The 26,198-nt window shown below is 30.0% G+C and overlaps 2 protein-coding genes across 2 annotated transcripts; one reads left to right on the forward strand and one right to left on the reverse strand.

The window, feature by feature from the left end:
- The first annotated feature begins 467 nt into the window (after positions 1-467).
- LOC126858936 (protein LLP homolog) lies at positions 468-1,200 on the forward strand. Its single transcript, XM_050609675.1, has 2 exons — positions 468-696; positions 854-1,200. The coding sequence occupies exons 1-2, from the start codon at positions 537-539 to the stop codon at positions 1,132-1,134; spliced, it is 441 nt and encodes a 146-aa protein (XP_050465632.1). The 5' UTR covers positions 468-536; the 3' UTR covers positions 1,135-1,200.
- Positions 1,201-1,590: 390 nt separating this feature from the next.
- LOC126858917 (protein HEG) lies at positions 1,591-25,302 on the reverse strand. Its single transcript, XM_050609654.1, has 9 exons — positions 24,472-25,302; positions 5,539-5,601; positions 5,212-5,297; positions 4,775-4,870; positions 3,522-3,647; positions 3,357-3,443; positions 2,970-3,043; positions 2,800-2,907; positions 1,591-2,148 (listed from the first exon to the last, which is right to left on the reverse strand). Exons 1-9 carry the CDS (start codon positions 24,915-24,917, stop codon positions 1,981-1,983), a joined length of 1,254 nt encoding a protein of 417 aa, XP_050465611.1. The 5' UTR covers positions 24,918-25,302; the 3' UTR covers positions 1,591-1,980.
- Positions 25,303-26,198: the final 896 nt, after the last annotated feature.

Genomic DNA, 26,198 nt, shown 5'->3' on the forward strand with positions numbered 1-26,198 from the left:
TCCGGATTTAATTAGAGTTCTGCGTGAAATTCAATGAAATATGAAAAACAGTATTAATATTTTTTATACGCTAAAAGCATAATAATGCCAAATAAGATATATCGCAATTTTTTTGTATGACAATTTGCAAATTTTTAATTTGAATATAAAATATTTAAATAATTATTAGAAAATATTATTTTTGTGATTTTTTTATTAAAAAAATTAATTTTATTTTACATGCGCATATACATAAAAATACTTATTAGAATGATAATAAAACGTTATGTACAGTATTAAAACATTAATAAATCCATAATATGTCTCCGCATTTTTTATCCATAATTATGAATATGGTACAAATATATACCAATCGACTGTTTTACCATGGCATCGAAAAGTGAATCTCGCCATGTAGTTCCAATTTAGCCAGAAGTTAACGCTACTGTAATCCAGTTTCTCTCTGGTTCTGCAGAGGGCTTTCGTTTTGTGACCGATCGGAACATAACCTTTCTCTTATTACAATCAAACGTGTACATAGAACGCATGTGTGAAAAATGGCTAAGTCGCTGCGTAGTAAATGGAGAAGAAAATGCAGGGCAGTGAAGAGAGAACGTTATGCGGCAAAGGAATTAGACAGATTGAAGAAAACCCTTGGTCTAGATAAAAATGCATCTAAAGATGTTGAAATGACAGATATTCAAGAAATCGCTACAGGTATGATTTCACATTTGCAAACGCATTAAAGATACTAAAGATACTAAAGATATTTATAATATTCATAATATAAATATATACTATATAATAACATACAATTATAATAAATTATAATATCTTATATAACATAATGTAATGATAATCTTTTATATTATAGTTGTTGACGCAAAAAAAATCAAAGAAGACAAGGCTAAAGTTAAAGCTACAGATGCAAAAAGCGATGTAATCACAGATCAAGAACAGATGGAAGTAGAAGGTGCTAGAGTATATAATAAGAAAACATTGCGTGATCAATATGGTAATTATCCTGTATGGATGAACAAACGAAAGATACTCAAACATAAAAAAGGTAGAGCAAAAATGCAGAAGGCCAGTAAAATATCAAGCAAAAGACTCACTAGACGACAGAAGAAGGCAATAGAAAAAGGGAAAAATTAAATCTTGCTTTTTAAAATGTAAAGTTAATTTTTTCATGGTGTTTATAAACTTTTAAATACTTTAAAATTTGGTTTTTTCTTTCTATAAATACTTAAATAACTAAGTATTATACCCTACCATGTTTGTTTAATATTAAAAGGGCGAGTGTTACAATATCATGACAAAACTATTTTTTTTTTTTTTTGTTTTTATATTCTTTTTTTGTAATTGGCTTGTCATATTTAGATTAACAACATGATTAATTTTATATCACCTTTTGCATATATTTAACTATATTTTGATTGTGATGCTTTTTTTGCTAAGTAAAATTTTTCTGAATTTTAATTATGGGTTATGTAAAACCTTTTTTTCTTGGCAATTTTAATTGTTCATATAACTTTGAATAAAAAATGCACTCGTTCTTTTAATGTCATATGATACACTATTTTCATCTTTTTTAAAACTTAAACTAAAGGATTGCTAATACAAATTCACATTGTTTTATTATACATATAAAAAGATTGAGTACAAATAAACATATTTAAATTCTATACTACTATTGTTACTAGCCTGCAAAGTGTAACAAATATTAAATTATGGCAGTGGTATTACTTCACGGCAGGAAAATCCCGTGTAAAATTTATGACTAAAATTATGTCAACATTTTGAGATAAAAGCGACCAATATTATTCTATGGTTTGAGAATAAATAAGTTCTATTATTGAATATACAGCATTCTTTTCTATTTAAAAATATTAATCGCGTCTTTGCGTAACATTCTGACGGTGCAAAATCTTTATGATAAAAATACTACTATCCGTTATTAGTATTAAATAGTACTGATAATAGACTGACGCTATAGCAATATTAAAAGTTCAACAACCCGCTATTTATTGGTATTGTTGATCTGCAGCGTATTTTTATACGATTTTCTAATTCCGCGACACGATTCATCAGATGGTGTAGCTTTCTCACTTCTGCCTCGTACTGCTTCATCTTACTTCTCATATCATATACTTCCTGTTGCATCAGTTGCTGAAACAAATCGTATCCATAAATAATGTAATTAGTATCTGTTTTTATTAATATACTTTGATCTCGATATAACTTGATGAAATAAGAAATAATGCAACAAAGCGAAATTATACTCTTAAATCATATAATTCTTTTTTTTTTTTTTTTAATTTTATTTTTATTATATTAAAAAATAATATTTGTTTCTTTCATAAGATTATAAAGAAAGTAAAGATAAAAATTTCGCTACATGACACGCATATACAACTTTTACATAACAAATTTTAAATAAAGGAGATTACCAGAAAGTTTAATAAATCGAGATTATACTTTCTCTCTTATCGATAATCATCGATCATGATAAAATATACTTTTTTATTTTTTTAGAAATAATTATAAATGTATCTTATAATCTAAGTAGCAGATATATAAATGATCTAAATGATTGTTCGCGATTTTCAATTATATTAATATTGTATATGTAGAGTAATAAAAAAGACAAAATCTAAAAATTAAAGAGATAAAAAGTATAAATAAATATACACACATTCTTGCGCACATTTATTTATACAGTAAAATTTAATTACGCGAAATTATTTGCGAGATTTTTGTCATGCGTTATATCGAGAGATTTGAATATATAGTATTTTAATGTTTCTCAAATATATATACCACATTCTCGACATTTATCTTCATCTGGTTGATGCTTTCGATCGCTAATGTGACTTTGTTGTTCATCTCGGAAGCCTCCGTATCTCTCTTTCTGTTTTTGGCCACTTGCTAAAGAGTTTTAATATGTTTTCTTATTAATTACGTATTATGTTGATAAGTATTTATCTTACCTTTTCCAATTTAGTTAATCTTTTTAAGATGATCTCATAATCTTGATCATCATCGCTTACTTCGTTTTCTGCATCTACAATTTAAGTGAAACTTATTTATTTGCTAATTTATTTCTTTTTATAAACTTGTAATTATAAAACGTAAATTTTTGTATGCTATATTTATTGATATTACGAGAAAATCGAAACTCAAATATATTCTAATTGTAAAGACAAAATATAATTACTTTAAACTATAATATCTTCTGTTCACGATTTTAAAATACGGAATACTAATTATAAAATTAAATCTTTGTAAAAAAACGATTAGAATTAATACAGGAAGTTAATAGATAGAAAAACAAAAATATAATTAAATTTTAAATTAAATTATACATATGTACATACCATGAGAAGACATCGGATCTTTTGTTGTTGATACATCGTGAAAATCGTTCTCCAAGTCGCGAGCTTCAAAGGCATTTTCATCAGTATCTGGAAAAAAATAGGCATATTTTCCCAAAGTTATTCTTCCTAAAGTTTTATTTTGAATTTCTCGCTTTGCATACTCACCATTCCTCCGACAGGATTGACCATCTTGTTGAAGTTGAAACCCGGTTCTACAATGACATCGATAGCTACCAGGTAGGTTTATACAAAGTTGTCCACATGGTTTTTCTATCGCGCACTCGTCCACGTCTGCGAAATAAAGAAATATTAATGTTATTTATTAATATTAATAGAAATATTAAATAATATTTAATTTATTTTTTTTGCAATTTATCTATAAGTAGTGCATTATCTTATGGTATCAAAAAATGTTAAAAGATATAAAATTATTTAACATTAAAAATAATATATTTGAAGTAAAAAAAAAAAGATATATTTTAGTAAAAATTTAGCTTTAAAAAGATATAGGATATATTAGATAAAAAAATAATATTTTAATTATATGTAGCTTGATTTAATATTAGAAATTTTTTAAATTCTTTTCGTAAGATCTTTGTTTCACATATTTTTTGCATTTACTCGGTTAAAATATTAACTTTAATTAAATTGTCAGATAATAATAGCATATATGCATGTAATTAGACATAATTTATTCTAAGGACATATAAGCATTGAAGCGAAACTTGATCGATTTCTCGGTTGCCTTCTCGTGTCTGGTATCATCAGATATAATTAATTATCGACGTGAAGTGATACGTTTCTTGATAGGATCACGCAAACACCAAATTAACTGCAGTGCAATCCGTATTGCGGTGTCCTGTATGTCTTACATCGGTCGGCTTACAACCAAGCAGTTGTCGCGTTTTCTTGATAGATTTATGAGCGTTTCTTGGTCGCGCTCCACGAATGTTCTAATCACTGTTCTTCATATGCAAACTATTATGCAAACGCTAGTATTATAATAGCAATTGTGATTACGATAAAAGATTCTATGCTTACTTAAAATGAGGATTTTACTTTAACTTTTGTTCTTTATCTCCCCCTTTTATAATAAAAACACATTATCGTATCTTGTCAAGATAAAACTAAAATAAATTTTTAATTATTTTAAATTTTTATGAGAGAGAAAAAGAGAATTTATATATTTTTTTTAAATAAACTTTATTTCACAAAATAGTGTTATTTATTTTCTATAAATATATATAGATGTTCTAATAATGACCTAATAATATATGTGATATTCCACGAGAGAGAAAAAGAGAGAAAAAAACGATACTATAATTTCTAGCTCGTATAATCTTCTCGTCAAAGCTAATAATAACAATGAATGCTATACAGTGTGGATGTTCGTAATTTGCAAATGCAATTAAAATTACCTGTCTGGCACTGATTGCCAGTATAACCTTTAGGGCACGTGCATTTGCCAGGCGAGGTACAAATCCCACCATTCAGACATAGCGCTGGGCACGTGGCTGAAGAACAATTAGATCTAGATTAGTCGATTCATATAATTGTAAATAATGCCAGATTGTTCAAACATCGCAAGAATATATTATATGAATAGAATGTTGAATATATGTATTAATATTCTATGCTTTATATCAAATATATTAATAATTTAAAGTAATATTTTATATTGTTAATAAGCATTCTCGCAATTCACACACTTCTACATAAATCATATTTTGTATTACTCCAAATATAGATAATAAATATTAAAATAATTTAAATTGTTATATTTTTTTTTATATTTGTAGACAGAAATTAGATTAATTAAATTGATTTCAAAGAAACTGTCATTAAATCTACTTACGTTTATTACAACCAAAACTCAAATGAGTAACTTGCGACCATCCCGGGCAGCAAAAAAAATTGGAAGTCATCTCGGTATACACTAATCTAGAATATTTCATAAATTTTTTTTCAAGAAATTATAAAAGGCTTAAAAGACATCGTGAAATGTATATGTTGTAATAAAAAAGTCGAAGTGAAAAGTTCTTCGTTATAAATATTCATAAATTTACAAATATTTACATATTCTTGAGTAACTCATCCTAAAATTATAATAATTGAATCGTGATTTATATCTGGTTTATGCTGATAAAAGTTCCTATACATTTATACGAGATGTGCAAAGTACCTAATTTGTTTCCCAAGATGATGATGAGACGTTAGAGGAGCTTGTCTTGTACACACTCGTCTCCTGAAATGCAAAATATTAATTTTTAATCCAAAAGAGAAAGTAAGCACTCTTTGTAAATATATTATATATATATATATATATATATATATATATATATATATATATATATATATTATGCATAATACTTGATAATCAGTGATCGCTATATCTGAAAGTAACCGGATGTATAATAAAAGATATTATTTTGCAGATATTATCAGTAAGAATCCTCTTTATATGAATTTTCAAATAATCCTTTCTTCAGATCCTGTATCGATTTCAGCTTTGCATTTCGTTATTGCGGCTTACGCGACGGGAAAATTAAATCGGCGGTTCGGTCATTTCGATAGTCATCATAAATGTGCGCGTGTCCCACGTTGGGCCTGTTCGTTCCAACTGAACTGATCGCTAAAGCACAATCATTTGAATCGTAAAGTATGCAGAAGGCCGCTTAAATCGTAAAATACGAAGGCCGATCGGATACATACAGACGAAATAAGTATCTGCGTTGATGACGGTATTACAGCTTGTCATGGCTCGAGCCGGCTTTGGAATCAAGCTTACACGATATGAAACCGATTGTATTTCTGATTAAGGACCAAGAGAACTTTGAAAGTAAAACGAATAATATTATTGTATGATCTGGGATCAAGATTAAATCTTGAAATTATCATCAAATCACTTAGCAAGAACAGACAAATCGCGAAACATGATGGTGTGTATCAGATAGCGGAAAACTCTCAACGATTTATAACATGTGGCAATCGTATAATTAGGCATCGGAACGAACGCTTGCCTGACAGTACCACTTCGTCATCGTCAGGCCGTAGAAAATTGCATTTCACCATGTCGCTGTCGTGTTTGCTGAAACGTAACACGACATTTACTGTCCCAACAATGAATACTGAGGACTCGGTGGTCCCCGTCTCCGTCGGTTTCTCGCTCGAGAGGCGCGAGAAACGCGATCTATCGTTGGATCTGTCATGAATGACTGCACAAAGGATATTATATGCACTTATATATGCGCAAATTCGCCGCCATTAAATTTTTTATTAACTCAAATGCATAGTTCTATTTTCTCATTGCACATTCAGCGCTGAATGCAGCTTATTCACTGCAAGTCTTTGTCCGCATCGTATTTATATTTATAATATATAATTTCAAAGTTTATAAAGTCTTGTTATTATTTCTTGCGATATATGACGTGCAATAAATTTAACTTATTAATATAATTTAATAATAATTAACATAACAATAATTTTTAATGATAATATTTTAATAATAATATATTTTAATAATAATATTACAGTTTTAAATATACTGTTATAATTGTGATTTTTAATGCAGCATAGTATGTTATAATTTGCAAGTTATGGACAGACACAAAAATAAATTTAAGCGAAATTCTTAAAAATATCAGTCTTATGATTCCCAGATATTAAATACAAAAATTTCGATTTTTTTAAACATAATTTTCATTAATAGGTGTTCCTGGGAAATCCAAAACTACTCTATTATGAATTTGCAAGAACGTGCTAGTAAGGGCAAGGAGTTTATCTAATTATTTGAGAGAGAAATGATCAGAGAGATTAGCACAGCATGTGATCGCATTTCGTGAATGTACTGTCCATTTGAACGGCTTCTTAATGCCATCATCACTTTCACCATCATAAGCTTATTCAGCAAAATTAATGTTTTGAACTTAACGCTTTTCTCTTGTTTATGATATTGTTTATTTTATATTATTCGTATTGAGTTGCTAATTTTTAATATCCGATATTTTAATATCAATTTTTTAATATCAGATATTTTATTTAAAAAAAAATTTGATATAAAGTTAAAATTTGTCTAGACATAAAAAAATAGTAACAAAATCCAATGTTGAAATAAAACAAGTTGTAATTAAATTATACTTTTGCTACATCAATTTTAAGAATATCGAAAATCATATAATTGACAAAATATATATAATTTTTTATAGAATACTTTGCAATTAATCCCATCTCTTTAGTCAGTAATATTGCGATACATATATAAATGACGTACTATAAAATTATAATATGCTAGCAAAATCATAACATGCTACATGGAAGCCAGATAATTGTCTTTCATCACTTATTGTTAATATCGTATAATCTATCACATCCATGCCTATTGATAACTAGGGTTCTTTAATGATTCACAATGCTTTCTTCAAGCTTTCTCCAGCGCGGAAATCGTCTGCGTGACGTGTTCTTTACGAAAAATCTCGTGAAATACGTTGCACGACGGGGGTCCAGATACGGTTCGGAGGATATTCGCGTGGGAATACTGGTTCGAGAACTATTGCTCCCAGTTTGTTCCACACGTGTCTCGGTAGACAACGATAAGACTGTTTCTCTCTCCATTTTTTTACGATATTGAACGGACATTTTGACAAACGTAAAAACTAAATTGTCGCAAGAAGCAAGAGCGTGTTTCCCAGCGACAGAATTATCGGTGATTTACGGCGCGCGGATGATTTATGACGGAAAATCCTGAAAAATTTCTCGTCTCATCAACCGCGGTATTTACGCGCCAACCAGTTACTGGACCAGTTTTATACAGCGTGGGTTAAGGATCAGTACACCGAAGTGATTGGCAACTACATCGGCCAAAGTGCATATGTATATTTCCATCGATTTAAAATATTATCGTAGCTAATGAGATACCGGTATTGCTATAAATACTTGAGTTTGTTACGTGTAGAATGGCTTAAAAAGTTCTTTTACGTAGCTTGAATGATTGATAATCATTTCTCTGCACTTGTATATTGTAAGTATCATAAAAAAAAAAACGGAAAAAATCGACAAGTAGAATCAGTATTGTTTCTAAAATAAATCTTATTTCTATTTAAAAATACACACATATATATACAGGGTGGCCTCGAATGTTCCAGTCAGACTTTGAGATCTTATAGGAAATTTAATTCTGAACGAAAAATTTTGTATAAATATGGATCGAAAAATGCTTTCTTTAGAAGTTATCGCTTAAAAAGCTCTGATAAAGGAAGAGCAAAAGATGGAAAGAAAATGAAATAAAAAGAAAATGAAACTTAAAAGGAAGAGCAAAAGATGAAAAGAAAATGAAATAAAAAGAAAATGAAACTTAATAAATTTCTTGAAAAAACGATAAAAATAAAAAATAAAAATCTTTTTCTTTTATGAAAATAAAATTAATTTTTTTAAACTAAAATAGCACGTAATAGTAGAAAATGTAGAATAAAGTAGAATAAAGACGTGAAAAAACTAACTGTTCTCAAAATGTCCCCCTCTAGCTCCAATACACTTTCGGCATTGAGTAATAACCGATCTAGTCGCTTTACGGATTTCCTCCTATTTGAAATTGGTTATATAAAAATCTATGGAACGTACAACAATCATTTTAATCTCATTTGAAAGATAATTTAATTTTCTACAACTTTTGTTTCGGTACTTTTTATTTAAAGACGCACTTTCCATGATATTTGGAAAAATGTGTAAAATAATCACGATTTCAGAGATTTTTGAACGATAACTTTTTCAGAAAGCATTTTTCGACTCATGTTTATAAAAAATTTTTTGTTCAGAATTAAATTTCCTATAAGATCTGAAAGTCTGGCTGAAACGTTCGGAACAACTCTGTATATACATATATTGTACATAAATATATATAATAAAATTATTTAAAAATTGTAATCACATCTGATTTAAGCAAAAATCGCACTAAATATTCTCTTTCTGTACAATGTAAATGACGATAAAATGCATAAGAAAATAAAATCAGCATAATAAAATCAGCAACATTCCATATCAGATGCATAACGACCAAAGGTGCCGTCGCGTGACGCGGTTTATAAGATTTTGGCCGAAGGGTGATAAATCCCGAATGAATTATCGCATCAAATGCTCGCATGTCTACGGCTCTCTTAAACGCTTCCGAAATCTTAGCTGTGATCTCGGGATGGTTTCCATTCCTAACTACACCACGTAGACTTTAACGCGACGTTGTATTATCGTGATCGTTTGTTACATTCGAACATCTGTCTGTTGCTCGCGTAGATTTTCACCGGTGATGACGACGATTTCCTTTACCGTCTTTACGAACCTAACGAGCATGCCTTCCCCGTGCGACTGTATTTTGTGTCTATGCGAGAATAAGTTGCAGAGACAACACTCCTTCGGCAAGCCGACAACTATCAGTTCAGTAAATTTTATGAATCTCGTAATTCATGTCAAGTTTATTAGGCCAATAAAATCTACATGACAGTTAAGTTTAATACTTATGAGAATAAAGATTATATATGTTTCAATTTTCTTTCTGTTAGATATAAAATGCTGTATATTGTGATATATGAGTTTTGTGTAAAGTTATAAGTCTGCGAATAATATTATAAATTTCGTAGAACTTATGTAATTGGTTCATTTCTAAAATTTAAAACAGATATAAAAATGATTCTTTAGTAAATACAAGAAATAAAATTTTACATTATACAAAATACTTTGATTCAATTTTTAAAAAATTTCAAAAATAAATAACATTATTTATTATAATTTAACTTCATAAAATATTAACTAGAAATTAATATTTTTTGTATGTCCATATATATATATATATATGATATTATTATAATTTAATAAAACAAAATAAAACACATAAATTTATTAAATAATAAGTAATTGATAATTTAATAATAATTTATTAAATAATAAGTTAATAATTTTTTAATTTCTATTCATGTATTAACTATATAGATTTTAAATAATTTTAATAATTATTTTTTGCAAATATTTTTTTATTATTTAATAACAATATTTTTTAATGATATAAATAAAAGAACCGTAAAAGAGTCAATATAATTTTTCGTTAAAAAATATCCAACAATAAATTCTAACTACAGACAAAGCAAAGTGCAAATTTAGCACGGAAATGCATGACACATCTTGTACGTCTGGTGTAGGGGCAATAAACACTGATCTTTTACTCCCCGATTTTTCATAAACATTAGCACACTGTTTTCTTTTTTCCCATACACCACGCGATCTCATGCAGATGCGCGCTTCACAGCTTGCAATTTTATGCGGTCGGTCATAAAGAAATCAAGCGTTCAACGAGATCAAAGAATGGCAATTTCCTTCCCCGAATTAGTCAGTGTTCATAAAAATTAAATTACCTGTAACCATAAATTAATTTTATGAAATAATAATTTCATAAAAAATAATCACAGCTGAAATCTATTATGTGACAGATGACATCGTTCTATTATCGTTAATATTGTTTGTATTTATTAAATGCATTTAATGAATTATAAATTATTATCATTATTTATTTGTTGTGTTTATCATTAGCATATTAATCACCTGCACTTTATCGAGCTACTACAAAAATATAAAAATTATCTTTATAATTCCAACGTTGGTAGTTAAAAATTAATGTAAAATGATATTATATATCTAAAAACGTATATATGATGATTACATAAGCGCATTTTTTTTGTGCTGTTAAAATATCAGATACATAAGAAAGATAGTAAATCAATACTGATATTACTAAGGTCAGGGTCTTGGTGAAGTATCTATGAAGCATCCTTCATTCAGCCGCCCACTCTGGGAGAGGCATATGGGCGATAAAGGTTCGAACGAATTCGAATTTGGGATCAATCTGCTGATTATCAGTCAACGGCTTCTACACGAAGCCACTATATGTAATATATAAGATATATATATTAAGATTTTTTTATATTGTGATTAAAGACATTATCAACTTCTTTAAATAATAGTGAAAATTAAGAGAAAATCATTTTCTTTTTTTGCTTTTTCATCAAATGTAATGTTAATAATTTACATTAAAATACAGATATATTTTTAATATCAAATCAGAAACTGGCTTGAATTTTAACGTATTTTATGACTAATTCTCAAATAATACTGAGAAACCAAAGTTCAGCGATAGAAAGTAAATTTGCTTTGATTTGTAATAGTAAAATTTTTGTTTGTTACGCGAGCAACAAGGTAATAAATAATCAATAATTTGAGATTTCAAGGCAGATCTGGACATTGATTTGATCGAGCTAATGAAGGGGCAAACAAAGCTATCGATTGTCGGCGGTATAACGATCATTTGTTTTACGAGCAGTCCGCATGCAAAACACGTGGAATCTCGACTGGCGCTTTTGCGAAGAGGAACAAAGAAACTGGAGAGTTGAAGTGCCACTTGTTTGTGCCCGTATGGCAATTTGTTTTTAAGATTTTCCATTGACTACCTCGCTCCTCAGTCATCGGTTGTTGTTTTATAAGTGCAACTGAATTGATCAAGTACAGTCCTGAATACTCGTTACATCCCACTTTTTTATATCACTCCAAAATATCAGTCAACTCGAGCCAATTTACAAAAAAATGTCTTCGATAAATTTTGTAGCTCAGAACAAAGCTAAAAGGATAATGATAATTATGCTAAGCCCATATATTAAATTAATTTCTATTTTTCTATGTAATAGAAAAATTTTTTAATTTTTCAATATTTTTGTGATATAATAAATTTAATTTAATATAAAACTATAATTTTAAATTTATTACACGTAACACTTATTTTTATAAACAAAGTCTATTAATTTCTTTACAATAATAACATTCAAAGAAAGCATTTTTATGAATTTCATATACATTACAAATACATTTGAGAGCTATTACATTTTTATTTTCTGTACAAATATGTAACCGTATGTGACATTTTTATGATAGTGTGATGCAAAAAATTTAATACACGAATGTAATGTGCATACAATAACAATCTTTCAATGTACTCCTGAAAGATTGCGCGAGCTACTTGAAAATTATGACGTATCTTATTTCAGGATTCGAGGCTTGAACACCATAATGCACCTATATATTGCATGTTTCAATTACAAATCATGATAACACCTCTTGGCGGTAATTTTGCTTTCTCACAGCTGCATCCGCATAGCTTATCACTAAAATAACAGCTTATCTCAAAAGTTATTTTTAAGATGGTTGGACGAGTTCCATGCACTGCCAAAATATTTTTTTCAGCACGGTATCCTTCTAATATATAATATATAAGGGGAAGCCTTCTGCATTGCATAAAAAACTTCTTTCGTAAATGTTTTCCTATTATTCTTTTGCTGCTTAAATGCCTTTCAGCACAAAGCACGAGTTTTCTTTCTATGAAATATGAGAAAATATTTTTTAAAATTTGAATCATCTTTTTATCATTAAATTTTAAAAATTTTTCTAATACATAAATAAATCAAATTAACTTTTTGTTATGCTTCTTAAAAGGTTAAAAAAAATAACAATAAATAAATTAAATTTATAGCATATTTCGAAAGAAATATACGGCATAAAATATGAAAAATATTAAAATATTTTAAAATATTTCTCTAAATAATATTACAGTTTAAATATTTTTCTACATAGAGAGAGAAAGATACATATGCATTGTGCCAAAAAGAAAGAAATTATTTTTTCGACTTTAAGTTAAGAGCTTTTAAGTTAAGAGAAACGTTGCACTTTCATCTCGTTAAACACTGCGTGTAATCATCACGAGTCACTCAAGTGTGAACGAACGATATGAAAATAATTTTGTATTGCAAATTGCGCGATGTATTCGTTAACGAGAGTTTGTCGGTCATTGATCCTTCGAGGTGATTCGTAGTGATTCATGCCTGCTAATTTCAGATCTGCACTTTGAAGAACTGCTTACATGAGGCTTTTTTTAGGATTCTTCATCGTTCACTGCACTATACATAATTGGTTTGGCAACAGCTCAGTAAGATTCACGTATTTAATATTTATTCTCATAACTATATATTATTTTACGCATTATGTATTAATTTTTATGCGCGAATATTGATATAAAAGCGATTGATTTTACATACAATATATATAAATATATAAAAAAAGATAAGAATATAGAAATCTATAATATAAAATTTCCGTTAGTATAAAAATATAAAATTTAATATTATATATATATATATATATATATATATATATATATATATATATATAAAATATGAAAAGGATAATGAAAGAAATATTATTTCCTTAAATTGTTCATTGCTTAAAATAATAAAAAATGCTTTATCATCAAATTTCAAGAGAATTATTATAACACAGTTTTTGAAGCAATTATAATATAATAAAGGAGGATTTCAGATTCTTATCTTAAAAATTTTTTTCTTCGCCATTTGAGTCTTTGAAAAAATTCTGGTGGCGTCTACGGTCTCATTTAATCTCGGGCCCCTCGGTGTTTCCATAAACAAAGAAATTGCTGGTCTGCGCTGTCCAAGAACGCACAGTCCATATTTGCGAAAGCGGCGGCGAATCGCCGGTCGTTCATTTAGAGATTGCATCTCTTGCGCGTCGAAAGCTGTTCTCTTGGCGGAATGCGCGACGGTGCAACGGGAGCCGCGGGCAGGCAGCGCAAAACTTCCAAATTACAAAATTGCTTGATGATGGGTTACCCAGGTTACCGCTCAGGTGAAGTAATTATGCGCCTACGCGGTGCCAATAAGACGCGCAACGTCTCTCATTACTGCCTCCTCGGCTTCGTTTTCTACGCGTTACCCGATGATGCGCACGACGTATCTTGCCATTTAATTATTTGAAGACGAACGTGGGATACAAAGCATATTTTGCATTAATTTTTAAAGTATCATTAAACTTAAAGGGCATAAATGCCATTATTCTGTCTCCCTCGCGTTTTCGCGATGGAAAAAAAAAAAAATTTATCCCACATGTTGAATAATTGAAATTTTTCAAACGTTACGCGTGATTCCATGTACATTATTAAAAATAGGAGCAGTAAATTCTAACAATTTGATATTCTTCTCTAAACGTTTTAATTTGACATTCAAATTGATTTCAGAAAATCGGAAGCGTTTGATTCCACATGTATGTATTTTTAGGATTTTTGCTTGAAATCTCGCAACATCCCGGCTATTGTATTCGGTGAATCGAGAACCAGTTCTCATTCGACGACCGTTCCCAGAACAAATACCGGCAATTCGTCGGTAAAAAAAAAAAGAAAAAGACGACTTCGACTTTCTTGCATCTCCATATGCGGAATCGTCCAACTCGCTCGTTTTCTTTGGCGAGTAGAGTTTATGTACCTGAACACCATTTGTTCCTTGCCATACGTTTGTCTATAAACTTCATAGTTATCTATTAATTCTCTCGTAATGCAATTTTACACGCGAGACTAGGTTGGGCAAGCGACGTTGCAAAGCGTGAACTTTCTAGTAAAGTCAATCGAACAACATTGCACAATCACAGCGCAAGATATGATTGATAGCACCTAGAAACTACGTCTTTAATTTTATCTTGACTCTGAGGCTTAAAGATATTATTATGCAGTTATTTTTATCTAATTAAGCAGATTAAATCTATATAAATGATTCTTTAAAATGTTCAGATATATCTCTTAAAATTAATTCTCATTTTTTTAGCGCCTAATGTTTAATTTTTTAATTAACAGAATCCGAATAAAAATTTTTTTCCTTCCAGCAGCTTTTGATCGCTTATTATCATTTTGAGCATGACAAAGATTATTGTATCAATTTATTTTTATTATATAGAAAAAAAATTAAAATATATTTTCTCAAATTTTTCTAGTTTTTTAAATACACACACACGTGTTTTATATATATATATATATATATATATATATATATATATATATATAGAAAAGATTATTAAAATATATTTATTTCAAGTGTAATGTTCTTATGCACTGAGGAAACTCTGAAAAAGAATCGACAATGACTCAACGGCCCTAGGAAGCAAAATCTTAACGCACCGTAAAGGTTTGTTATGTATATCCTTTTGTTTTTGTTTGTTATAAATAACCTTTTTATTTTCAAAGCAACAATTATCTAACTCAACAATGCGATGATCAATGATGATAAAAACAACAATATTTGAATAAAAACTAATGGATGTCATAGTCTGCATAAAGCAAAAAATGAAAAAAAGTTTATTATATTATATTATTATTATATGTATATATGTATATTAATTTATGGATTATATATTTTATATATATATATATATATATATATATATATAATAATAATTTATACATTATTTATATATAATTTATTTATTTATTTTTTTTTTATTAAATTAAACGTAACACGTCATGTGAAACATTTTAGGCGTAAAAAACATGAATAGTGAGTACAATTTCAATTATAGAAGTGTTTCCTTATAGATATTTATTTCTTGTAAATTTAATGTAAATAAAACAAAACAAGACCTAAGGATACTCCTGCATTAGTCTGTACAAATGCATAGCGCATGCATCAGCGCAAGTGTACGTGCGTCTTGCGCCTTATCCGCCCATTCTCTTCTCTCGCTTTTGACCTTTTCACCTCTCGCGTCCGCGGCCTGCGGATAAAAGTTCACGCTAATGGATTTACATGAAGCCGCTATCATCGAACGTGGCAGGATCGAGCTGCGAGCATCCATCTCGATCGTTTATCTCTCAGTTTCTTCCGACCGCGATCTAAAACACTATATAGTGAAGTTATATTGTACTTTCACTTGACAAACGTAAATAAAGTTCTGTTGTTTATCATTGTTTATCTTTGTTTATTGAATATTATTTAGAAAAATTGTATTTCTAATTTTGATTATACAAAGTTAAAAATATTTTTATGAGAATAGTACCTACCTTTTATATAAGCTTTCCATGAATTTTTTTGCAATAATTTGTTTATTTTATTTTTCCAGTGCGCCTATTAAAAAATCTGCAATCTCAGATTCTTCTGTCACTAGTATCGTTCTTCGATTATCTATCTTTTGAATCTCGATATAGCTTTTTCGTTATTTCGCGATCGTTACTATCCGCTGGCAACTGTCAGGGGAGCCGAGAGAGAAAGATAAATCATTTTGATATGATTCAATGTCGAGTTCCTGCACGTCCACCGAAATTGTACGTCTTCCCCTGATCCAACGAGCGATCGATGCTCACGGCCTTCGCGCGAAATTATAAGGTCATGGGTCGAAGCACGCACACGCTGCTATCGCGTGAAAATTCTGTGCGAGAGTTTCGAAACTTTGGGGAAGCAATATCGATTAACTTTTCCGTAATTAGGTTCCCGATACCTTATACTGCTCTCATGCAACAATGAACTTAATCATAATTCCTTAATTCGAAATCAGTCAAAACTTTCATGAAGGAAATGTCAATATCTCAAGAAACCTTGTGCTAGAACCAGCTTTTTATATATAATTTATCATTATATTCAAATCAATTTTCCTTTAATAAAGGCATCGAGAAAAATCATAAATTTTTTATGTTTAATATTATTAAATATTTATATAATAATTTCATAAATTATACATTTATTAAATAAATTTTAATATAATTATTTTATTATAATTAATATATTATAATTAATATAATAATTAGTTATGACATCTCTCTTAATTTCTTGAAATATATTTTTTAATTCGGTCTTTAATTTAATTGAATAGATATCTAAAAATCTAAATCACGGTATGCATCTTTTTATTGTCAAAAAAATATAGAAATTTTTAAAAATTGAGTGCAATTTCATTTTTGAAATGACGAATTCAGAAAATACGCATCTCACGCAGTATCCTCAGGGTTGAACGGCCGGCGCTGATATGTTTATCCTGTGGGATACTGGTTGGCGAGAAAGGAGAAAAAGAGAATAAGACGCGAGCGCGAAAAGTAGTGCTCTATTTGTGGCCCTGGAATTTTGTTTCTTCCTTTTTTTTCCTCACGACTACCGATCGAGAGAAATTCTGCCAACGCTGCGAAATGGAAACTTTGAAATGAAATGCAAGAGAAAATGGTATGTTTCAATAAAATAATGTAACAGAATAAAAATTTCTCAGTGTAAAAAAGAAATCATATCTTAAGAGTGTACGTCAATCTCTGGCACGCGCATAAAGTATATTTATAAATTAACGACATCGATATTAATCGTACTATCGTATTTAATATGCATATTGTGTACATTATCGCTTATATGCACTTTGCATACGCTTCAGTGGTTTGCTCTCAGTGCTCAGTATGCGGATGCATATTCTGCACTTCCGACGTTCCATGAAGCTCGTTCCATCGAATACAACAGAGCACTGTATTTTTAATTTAAATAATGATTTTGTACGTGCGCCGAGTTGCCGAGTATGAAAGCACGATTAATATAATGTTTCACGGATTCTACAGGCTTATATATATAAACTGAAAACTGATATTTTTGCACATTAATGCTGAATGCGTGTAATTAAATTTAGGTCTTTATTTATTGCAATTTATTGCAATGCTATATTAAAAGATATAAGTATATCATTATTGACCATGTTGTAAAATTAATATTTTTTGTTGATATAATCTGATATAAAAATTGAAACGACATAATATTATTAACATGGTTTTACTATTTAAATGTTTTGTCAAAGCAAATAAAATATTAAGATAATTTAAAGATAATTTTATTTTTAATATATACGTCGTTATATATGAAAATTTTATGAAAAAGATACGCAAGAAAAATTAAGGCACTATACAAATTTATAAATGCGCTCGTAACAACGTTGTCTCAATAGATAATACGATAAAAATCATGTTTTTAATTCGGTTTAAAATACAGTTATTATCATAATTGTAGATTGAAAAACATATTTATCCGATAAGAGACATACGCAGTTTCTCGTCGAGTTTCTATATTTCTTTTTCAAAACATTGTTTGTTGTTTAAATTAACTTTGCTTTTGTTGTGCTTTAAAAAGTTGCTTTCGCGAATGTGTTTAACTACGTGCTTTATTTCCTTGCATTGCTCATGCACGAAATAAGCAGAAAAACAATTGATTATTAAAATTACGTAGTTTAAGTATGATTTAAATAATTATTAATTAATTATTCTTACTTTAAGCAAATGGTGGAAAATATTATTGGCATTTCTTAAGGACTCAAGTAATGAGTATGCTTGATGAACATAAGCAAAGCACTCGAGATAGCCGAGCTGTATAGTTCACATGTAGAATTTTTTAAACAGGTCAATGAAGTTTTGTAAAGATATAAACAAGAAGACATATAAATTGGCTTATTATTAAAATAATTAGTATTTGAATCATTGAACGGGCTATTTTTAAGTCATACTGTATGAATTTTTAAAATTTATATCTGTAGTTTTATTACATTTGCATATTTATTTTGCTTAATCTATATATAGAAATCTTATAGGACGCAAATATTCAATTAAGTTTGTGCAATGCAGATTAAAAATTAAGACTTTAGGTATTGTAAGAAACATACATTAAAATTAAAAAAAAAACTCTTCTCTTGATACTAAAAGTTAAATAACGTTTGCGTCTCTATTCAATCTCCACGTATTCATTTAACGAACTCTTTAATTAAACGAGGAAAAAAGCAAAAAAATAAAAGAAGTTTTTCGCGTGCCACATTGTCTGTGATTCTTAGACATTTTAGCTATTTGAATATTTTTTTTGAAGCGAAAGAAACATGAAAGAATATCTTATCAGTTTGCTAATAAATTTTAATGCATTTATCTTGCAAACACACTTAACGAGCTCTCTATGATTCAAGAGAACGTTACTCGATGCTTTTCTCTATCTTTCTTTCTTTAAAAAAAAAAATAGAAAGAGATCTTATCTGATATTAAATTATAAGATTTATACTTTAAAAGCATTTCAATTTGCATAATATTATGCATAATAATATGTAATAATATTGGTTGTTTGACAAGTTACAAATGACCATATTTTTACAAGTAATAAATTTTGCCATTTATTTTGCCAATTTTGCTTAAAAAGATGATGATAAATTGAAAAATTAAATAAACCAGATAATTTCTATTAATTTAATAACATATATAAAAATAATTGTTATATAAATAATTCTATAACTGGATGGAGAGAGATGTGTGAATATTATAACTGATATACTTATTTGTAATTTTATTGAGTCGCAATACGATAGCTTCGCGTATATTATCGGAAAATAGTTGTTAACATTTGTGATGGGGATGATGGAACGCACGTTTTATAGTTCCCGAGAACATATTACATCGACGAATGACACCTGCCTCTTTATAATCTCATTGCTCATCGATCAGCCATCGATGTTGAGTTCTATAGCGATAAGCAATGGCAACGCGCCGAGCAGTGAAACGTGCCTAAGAGTGACACTGCAGGATAGCTATCTGGAGTACTCGGAACAGCTTGAATATTCATTATTCGCATTTCTCCCGCTCGATGCTCATCGATCACTCGAGCGGTGTCGCAAGCTGAAGCAACATAAATAATCGAGACAAAACGTGGCCGGCGGTAAGGAATGCCATGGTCCATATCTTCATGTTCGCTCAAACAATAGATATGTGCAACAATAGCGGTTAATTACGGGGAGAAACGTGCATAATCATCGTGTTGCATATGTTTTTTATCAATGTGTTAAATAGATTTAAACTCTCTCCGAGATAGAATTGCACGAGATATCAATAGTCTTGATATTGTCTTGTCTCTTCTCGAGATTCAAGACAAGATTCTTAATTAGTTATCAAGACAATAGCAAGATTAAGATCATTGCTTTTTAATAAAAAAAATAAAATATATATATTTGTGCAAATTAGATGAGAAAAAATTACTGTATTATACAAACTTAAAAAAAATTTACTTAATAAATAAAAACATTTATATTAATAAATTTGAAAAGAATTAATACAATAAAGAAACTAAAAAGTATAAAATTTCAACTATACAAAACTGTGCGCACAGTACATATTCGCAGTTCTTTGATTATATTATATGTATATTTATATATATATATATATATATGTGTATGTAATAATTTTTTGGAGAACTAAATGAAAAAAAGACAGAGAAGGAGAGAGAGAGAGAGAGAGAGAGAGAAAGGAAAAATGATCTTAAATTATTATACATTATAAAAATTATACATATATATTGTTAAATATATATATATATATATTATATATATATTTAATTTGTATATATAATTATATATATAATTATATATATTTTATATATATAATTAATTAAATACATATATATTATTTTAAACAATTGTTTATTAAATAAAAATTGTTAATAAAAATTGAAACAAGATAATACAAGACGATATTTTTGCATCAAGATTCAGGATCAAGACAAGATTTAAGTTTGCAAAAATTTTCAATACCAATAGAATATTTTTATGAATATTATCTTACCTTAAGTCTTGTGCAGTCCTATTTCAAGAATTATTACATTACACATTTCAAGAAAAAATAATAATTATCGACAAAATTTACTTTAAATTTATAATTTCTTTCTGTCAATTAAAAAAAAAAGAAGTTAGTCTTCGGTCGATACGCATCTCGTGCATCGCATCAGCGAGATAAACGATTCTGAATATCAAAATTGCGACGTGACACGGCATCTTGATATCGCGCAAACGTCATCCATAAATTTTTTCGACGACTTTAAATGGATAAATCACATTTTAAGTGTTATGATCGTCGCGTCAATGGACTTAAATCGATGACACGATCCGGCACATCGTATCTGCCGCATCGTTGAGAAATCCTCTACGCGAGGTGCACGCGAGTTTGACCGTGTATGCATGATGACATGGAGAGAGAGAGAGAGAGAGAGAGAGAGAGAGAGAAAGAGAAAGAGAGGAGCACGCACACTGGTATCTCGGACAGGTTTACAAGATTTTTTAGCCCGAGGCACGCATCTGGGCAACCCGATCGCGACTCGCAAGGTAGAACATCGAATTATTGCACTCGGATTAAATAGTAACTAGAGATTCTACACATGCATGTACGTGTCATGCGAATATTAATCTGTTCAATGCCAGCATATGTGTTTTACATAATGAAATATGTTGTGTCTGAAGAGATATTTTTTTAGAAGCTTATCAGAAAAAGGAGAATGGTTATCATCATTTATTGCCGTAAATAGTTATTAATATATGGTTGTAAATATACATGTATATTATTAATATAAATATTAGTTTTAATATTATATTAATGATGTGTTATATTTGATTATACAGAGGAATTTAATCATGTTGCAAAAATATTTGTTCGAAGCTGGTTCAAATATTTATTCTTTTTAGTCTTGTTTGTCAATATGCAATTATGACAGTAAACAGAATTTGTGATAAGAGGCAATGCAGGAGGAATACAGATGATGAAATCACTGTGCAATAATATTGAGTGGTACAGGCGCCAGTTTGCTCTTTCGCCGGTGTTTATATTGCCACGAGCGCTTTTTACTGCGCCTGACGTGAACGACCGCAAGGCTTCCTGACGGGCAATCATCGAATCATACTGAAGAGCGCAATGATCTCGTGACTGTCAGGAGGTGATAAAAGTTACGCGGTATAGTGATTTGGTCTTAATGCCCGCCTGTGAGGAGGCGAGTGTAAGATGCAAATGTGAGGTGAGAATGAAAATATTTGACGCTGCTTGTTCCAAGAAAAAATGCAGTAACCATCATTTTCTCAGAACTTCGCTCGACTGTAATCAGCGCGACTGTTATAACATGTGATGAAAACGTACCAGTACATAAATTAATGCAAAAATTCAATGAAAATATCTTTTTCTATTATGCCTTTTCTTCTTTATTAAATTATAATAAAAAAATATAATTAATGAATACGTTATTTATATTATATAGTATTTATAAAATAAATGCTTTTACACACGCTTGACGTAATTATTAATTAATTATTAATATGATATAGGAGTTTTATTTTTATAAAAAGATACGCTAAATTATTCATATATAATTAATAATCTTTAGAATCGTAGAATATTCTGAATTTGTTTTCAGAATTTTTGTAATTTGTCTTTTTATTCGCTGTTCGCAATCAAAACATAAAATTTTCATATAAAAAATTATCATAGTCACAAAATAGCAGCTTTATATATTAAGGGTGTTCTGGATGTACAATAGTAGCAAAAAATTATCAAAATTAAAAAGAAAACATGTTTCTTATGTTTATACTGTTTGAAAAATTAAAAAAATAAATTCGGGTTATGAAAAAAATTAAAGTATTACAAAATAATATGGATTTTGACGTCTTCGTAAAAGAAAATAGTTGTAATTAATATTTTTCCTAATTTATGGCAAAAACTTGATCGTGAATATCCTCCGAAATTAACTGCAAAAAACAATGAAAAACGAATAATTCACGGAAAGAGAAAAAGAGACAGATAATATTTTTCTACAATTTTTAGTAAATAACTTTTAAACGAATTAGTGGATCTAAATCAAGTTTTGCACAAATATTTATTAGAATTTCCTTAATATATGAGAACATTTTTATTTCATTGGTAATATTTTTTCTTTGTCAAATTTGTCAATAAGTGCTACAATAGGTATTTTCCATAAGAATCTATAGTAACTTTAAATTTAAATAACTTCCAAAACCATTAAAAGAATTGTGCTTAGTTTTTGCACAAATATTCAGAAGAAATAGTAGAACAATCTATGAAATTTTAATGCTTTTGTTAGTATTTCAATATATGTCACATACATCCTTAAATTTTTTAAAGCTACACACAAGAGGCTTGCACGGAGAATTTTGCGAAAGTCAAGTTTTATGATCGCGTACGACCAATCAGGTTAATTGGCACCTTGGGATTACAAGCCGCGGTAACAGAGAGAGTGCCATTTATCTGGATAATTTTAATCCACGCGTGTTACGAGCCATTGCATGCGTGCAAAAGGAATCCACCGTCGCTCGCAGACAATCCCAATAATTGTACGCGACAGAGAAACGCGCTCTACGTGCGAGATAATTAATCGGTCGATTAATTAAACGGCTCGCGGCTCGCCTTTGAACGGCGGTGCGTTCGCATACGGCCTTATTCCGTCGACGATCGCGCGCGATCGTACATCATCGCGCGGTCGCGGAGTGGCGTGTCGTTCATTGCTCGTAAATATAGTAATTCAGCGACACGTTAGCGACCCTGTATATTTACGCGTCGCGGTTCATTCACTTCCATTTACGTGCCGCGACGAGTAATCGCGCCCCGTTTTGCACTCTCGGCGAGCTTGAATTATTCGAGACACGCGAATATCGAATTGTCTATTTCTCTAATCCAATCTTGCCTCTACCAATGCTTTTATTGATTAATCTTATTGATTAAAAGGCTAACTAAATCGGGGTTCTTTTTTAAAGTGATTTATTCGGAGAAAAAATAGATTAAATTTCTTTAAATTCATTTGGTATGTACTTAATAAATTATTATGTGTACTTAATAAATTATAGTATGTAGATTGAGATTTGTATATAATATTTGATGTAAAAGAAATATAGTCTATTAAGTTTCAAACTTACATATAAATAAACTTATGTACAATTTTATATTTTTTTATAGCATTCGTTATTAATATATGATAATATTTTATTGCATATTTATTGCATACTTCTTTAATCCAATTATATAACATATTGCAAATTGTCAACGGCATGCAATGTTTTTGCATAAAGATACATTCTTTTCTGTTTACTCAATTTGCATCGTGATCTTGTTATGCAAATATCTATTCTGTTTATGTATCAAGATAATTTCCTGTATATTTTTTTTTATAAACTATTTTACCAGAATATTTTTAATCTATAATAATGCATTTTTTATGACTTAAACTTCTAGACGCAAATTATAAATAGCTTTTAAACTTTTAACTCATTTAAAATAACATCTGCTACTCTGTTTTAATCAGACTATAATAATCTAGATCTGAATTAAGTCACATTCAAATGGAATACGCAATAAAGAAACTTCTGAATTGCGATGATATTAGAAAATTAATTATTTTATATTATCCCATCATTTCTTAATCCTGCGAAATTTATCTATACTCACCCCGTATGATGTCTAGTGTATGTGGGAGCTGTTGTCGGAATCAGCTGATAGCTCTGCGTGACGGCCTCTCTCGGCCGATGATTGTCTTGATAACCCGCATACGCTGTAACCCTGGTACCACCGTGCTCTGCTATCGTTACAACACCCAATTTATGCTCCACATGATGATGCCTCGATACCGAATTTATCTGCTGCGGTGATCTCGTCACTGACACCTGCGGCCGCAGCGGTGTCCATGGACCCTTCGTAGTGGTCGTTTCTCGGACGACGCTGTGTTCGTCATCTGAACGATCGTGTCTGGCATGCAGAAGTCTATCGCGATACCAGACTGGCCAAACGACTCTGTGGTTGTGCGAAGGCAATCGGTGATGATCCTCCGGAGACGATAAAGCGGAGCTCGCCGTGACGGCGATAAGCAAGCATGCCAGCAGTATTTTCGGGGCCATTGCATCCGAAAGACTTCGAAAGACTTATCGTATTTATGACAATTGCCCGATATCCTGATAACAACAATGTACGAGCCGTCACATCCTCGACGGCCGCGGTGGACGCGCTAAGTCCGCGACGGACATCCGGTGCGAGATCCTCTACGAGCAGCTGAGAGCACTACTGAGGGCACTACCGAACGAGACTCACGAAGCAGGGCCCACGTGTTTCAGAGCTGCTGGTGAACCAACCCCACCATGAGTCTCCTTCTTTCTCCGTCTCGTTCCTTCCCCTGTGTTTCGCCAGGCTTCCCTCTTCTCCCCATTGCCGCATTTACTCACCAGTATTCGTTTGTGGCCCAGTCTGCCCGGTGTGTGTCTGACTCTTTTCTCCCTTTCTCCTTTCCATTCTCGTACCGTGGCTGCTGTCTGTTCTCCTGATATCCCACCAAGTCCTTTGGTAACCACCTAGATATCCTTCCGCGGTCTAACCGGTGCGGAATGAGCAACGTCTCTTCTATGGTCGCTATCTTTACGAGAGATAACGTTATTCTGAAAGTCTTGCGGCGGATGCAAAAATATTGCGGCTCACAAACGAACATGCGTTGTATATGACTCACTATGTATGCGACTTGTGAATTCCATCGTTACTGAAACACATGTCAAATAATTAACGGAGATAAAATAAACTTACGAATAAAAGGCATTTAATTGCAAAGCATATCTCTTGGGAAAGATAAGAAAATACAAATTAGTATTCCACGATATTTAAGAATTTTGTATTTAAATTGACATTTTTACAGTAAAATGAAAAAAATATATATAAACATTTTAATAAATTAGAATATGATAAACAATAGTACTAAATACTATTATAAGTTTAGATAATATTAATAGAAAATGTTGTAAACAATTAGTTTTCACATAAATAAGTATTATTTTATAAAACTAAGGAAAACCACAGCAAAAAGATATACATAAAAACAAAAGAGTTAAAATACAGAATCAGAAGGGAATAAATAAACGAGATGAAATGTTTATTAAGATAAAATATGAGATACATGCTCATTAACTGAATTAAAAAGATATATCTAAATTTGCAGTATGCAGAACTACTTTTATACATTTATCTGGCTTTTAAATAGAAAAAAATATGGCACCCAAAGATTTTTTGTATTACTTATTAAACTCTTGATTTTCTTGTAAATCTGTTTAAAATTACTTAATCTAAGATTATACGCAAAATAAGATACAATAATGTTTCTTTATTCTTTCTAGCAGTCACCACATGTACATTGAAGA

This window comes from Cataglyphis hispanica, chromosome 2 (genome assembly GCF_021464435.1).
Source record: "Cataglyphis hispanica isolate Lineage 1 chromosome 2, ULB_Chis1_1.0, whole genome shotgun sequence".
NCBI lineage: Eukaryota > Metazoa > Arthropoda > Insecta > Hymenoptera > Formicidae > Cataglyphis > Cataglyphis hispanica.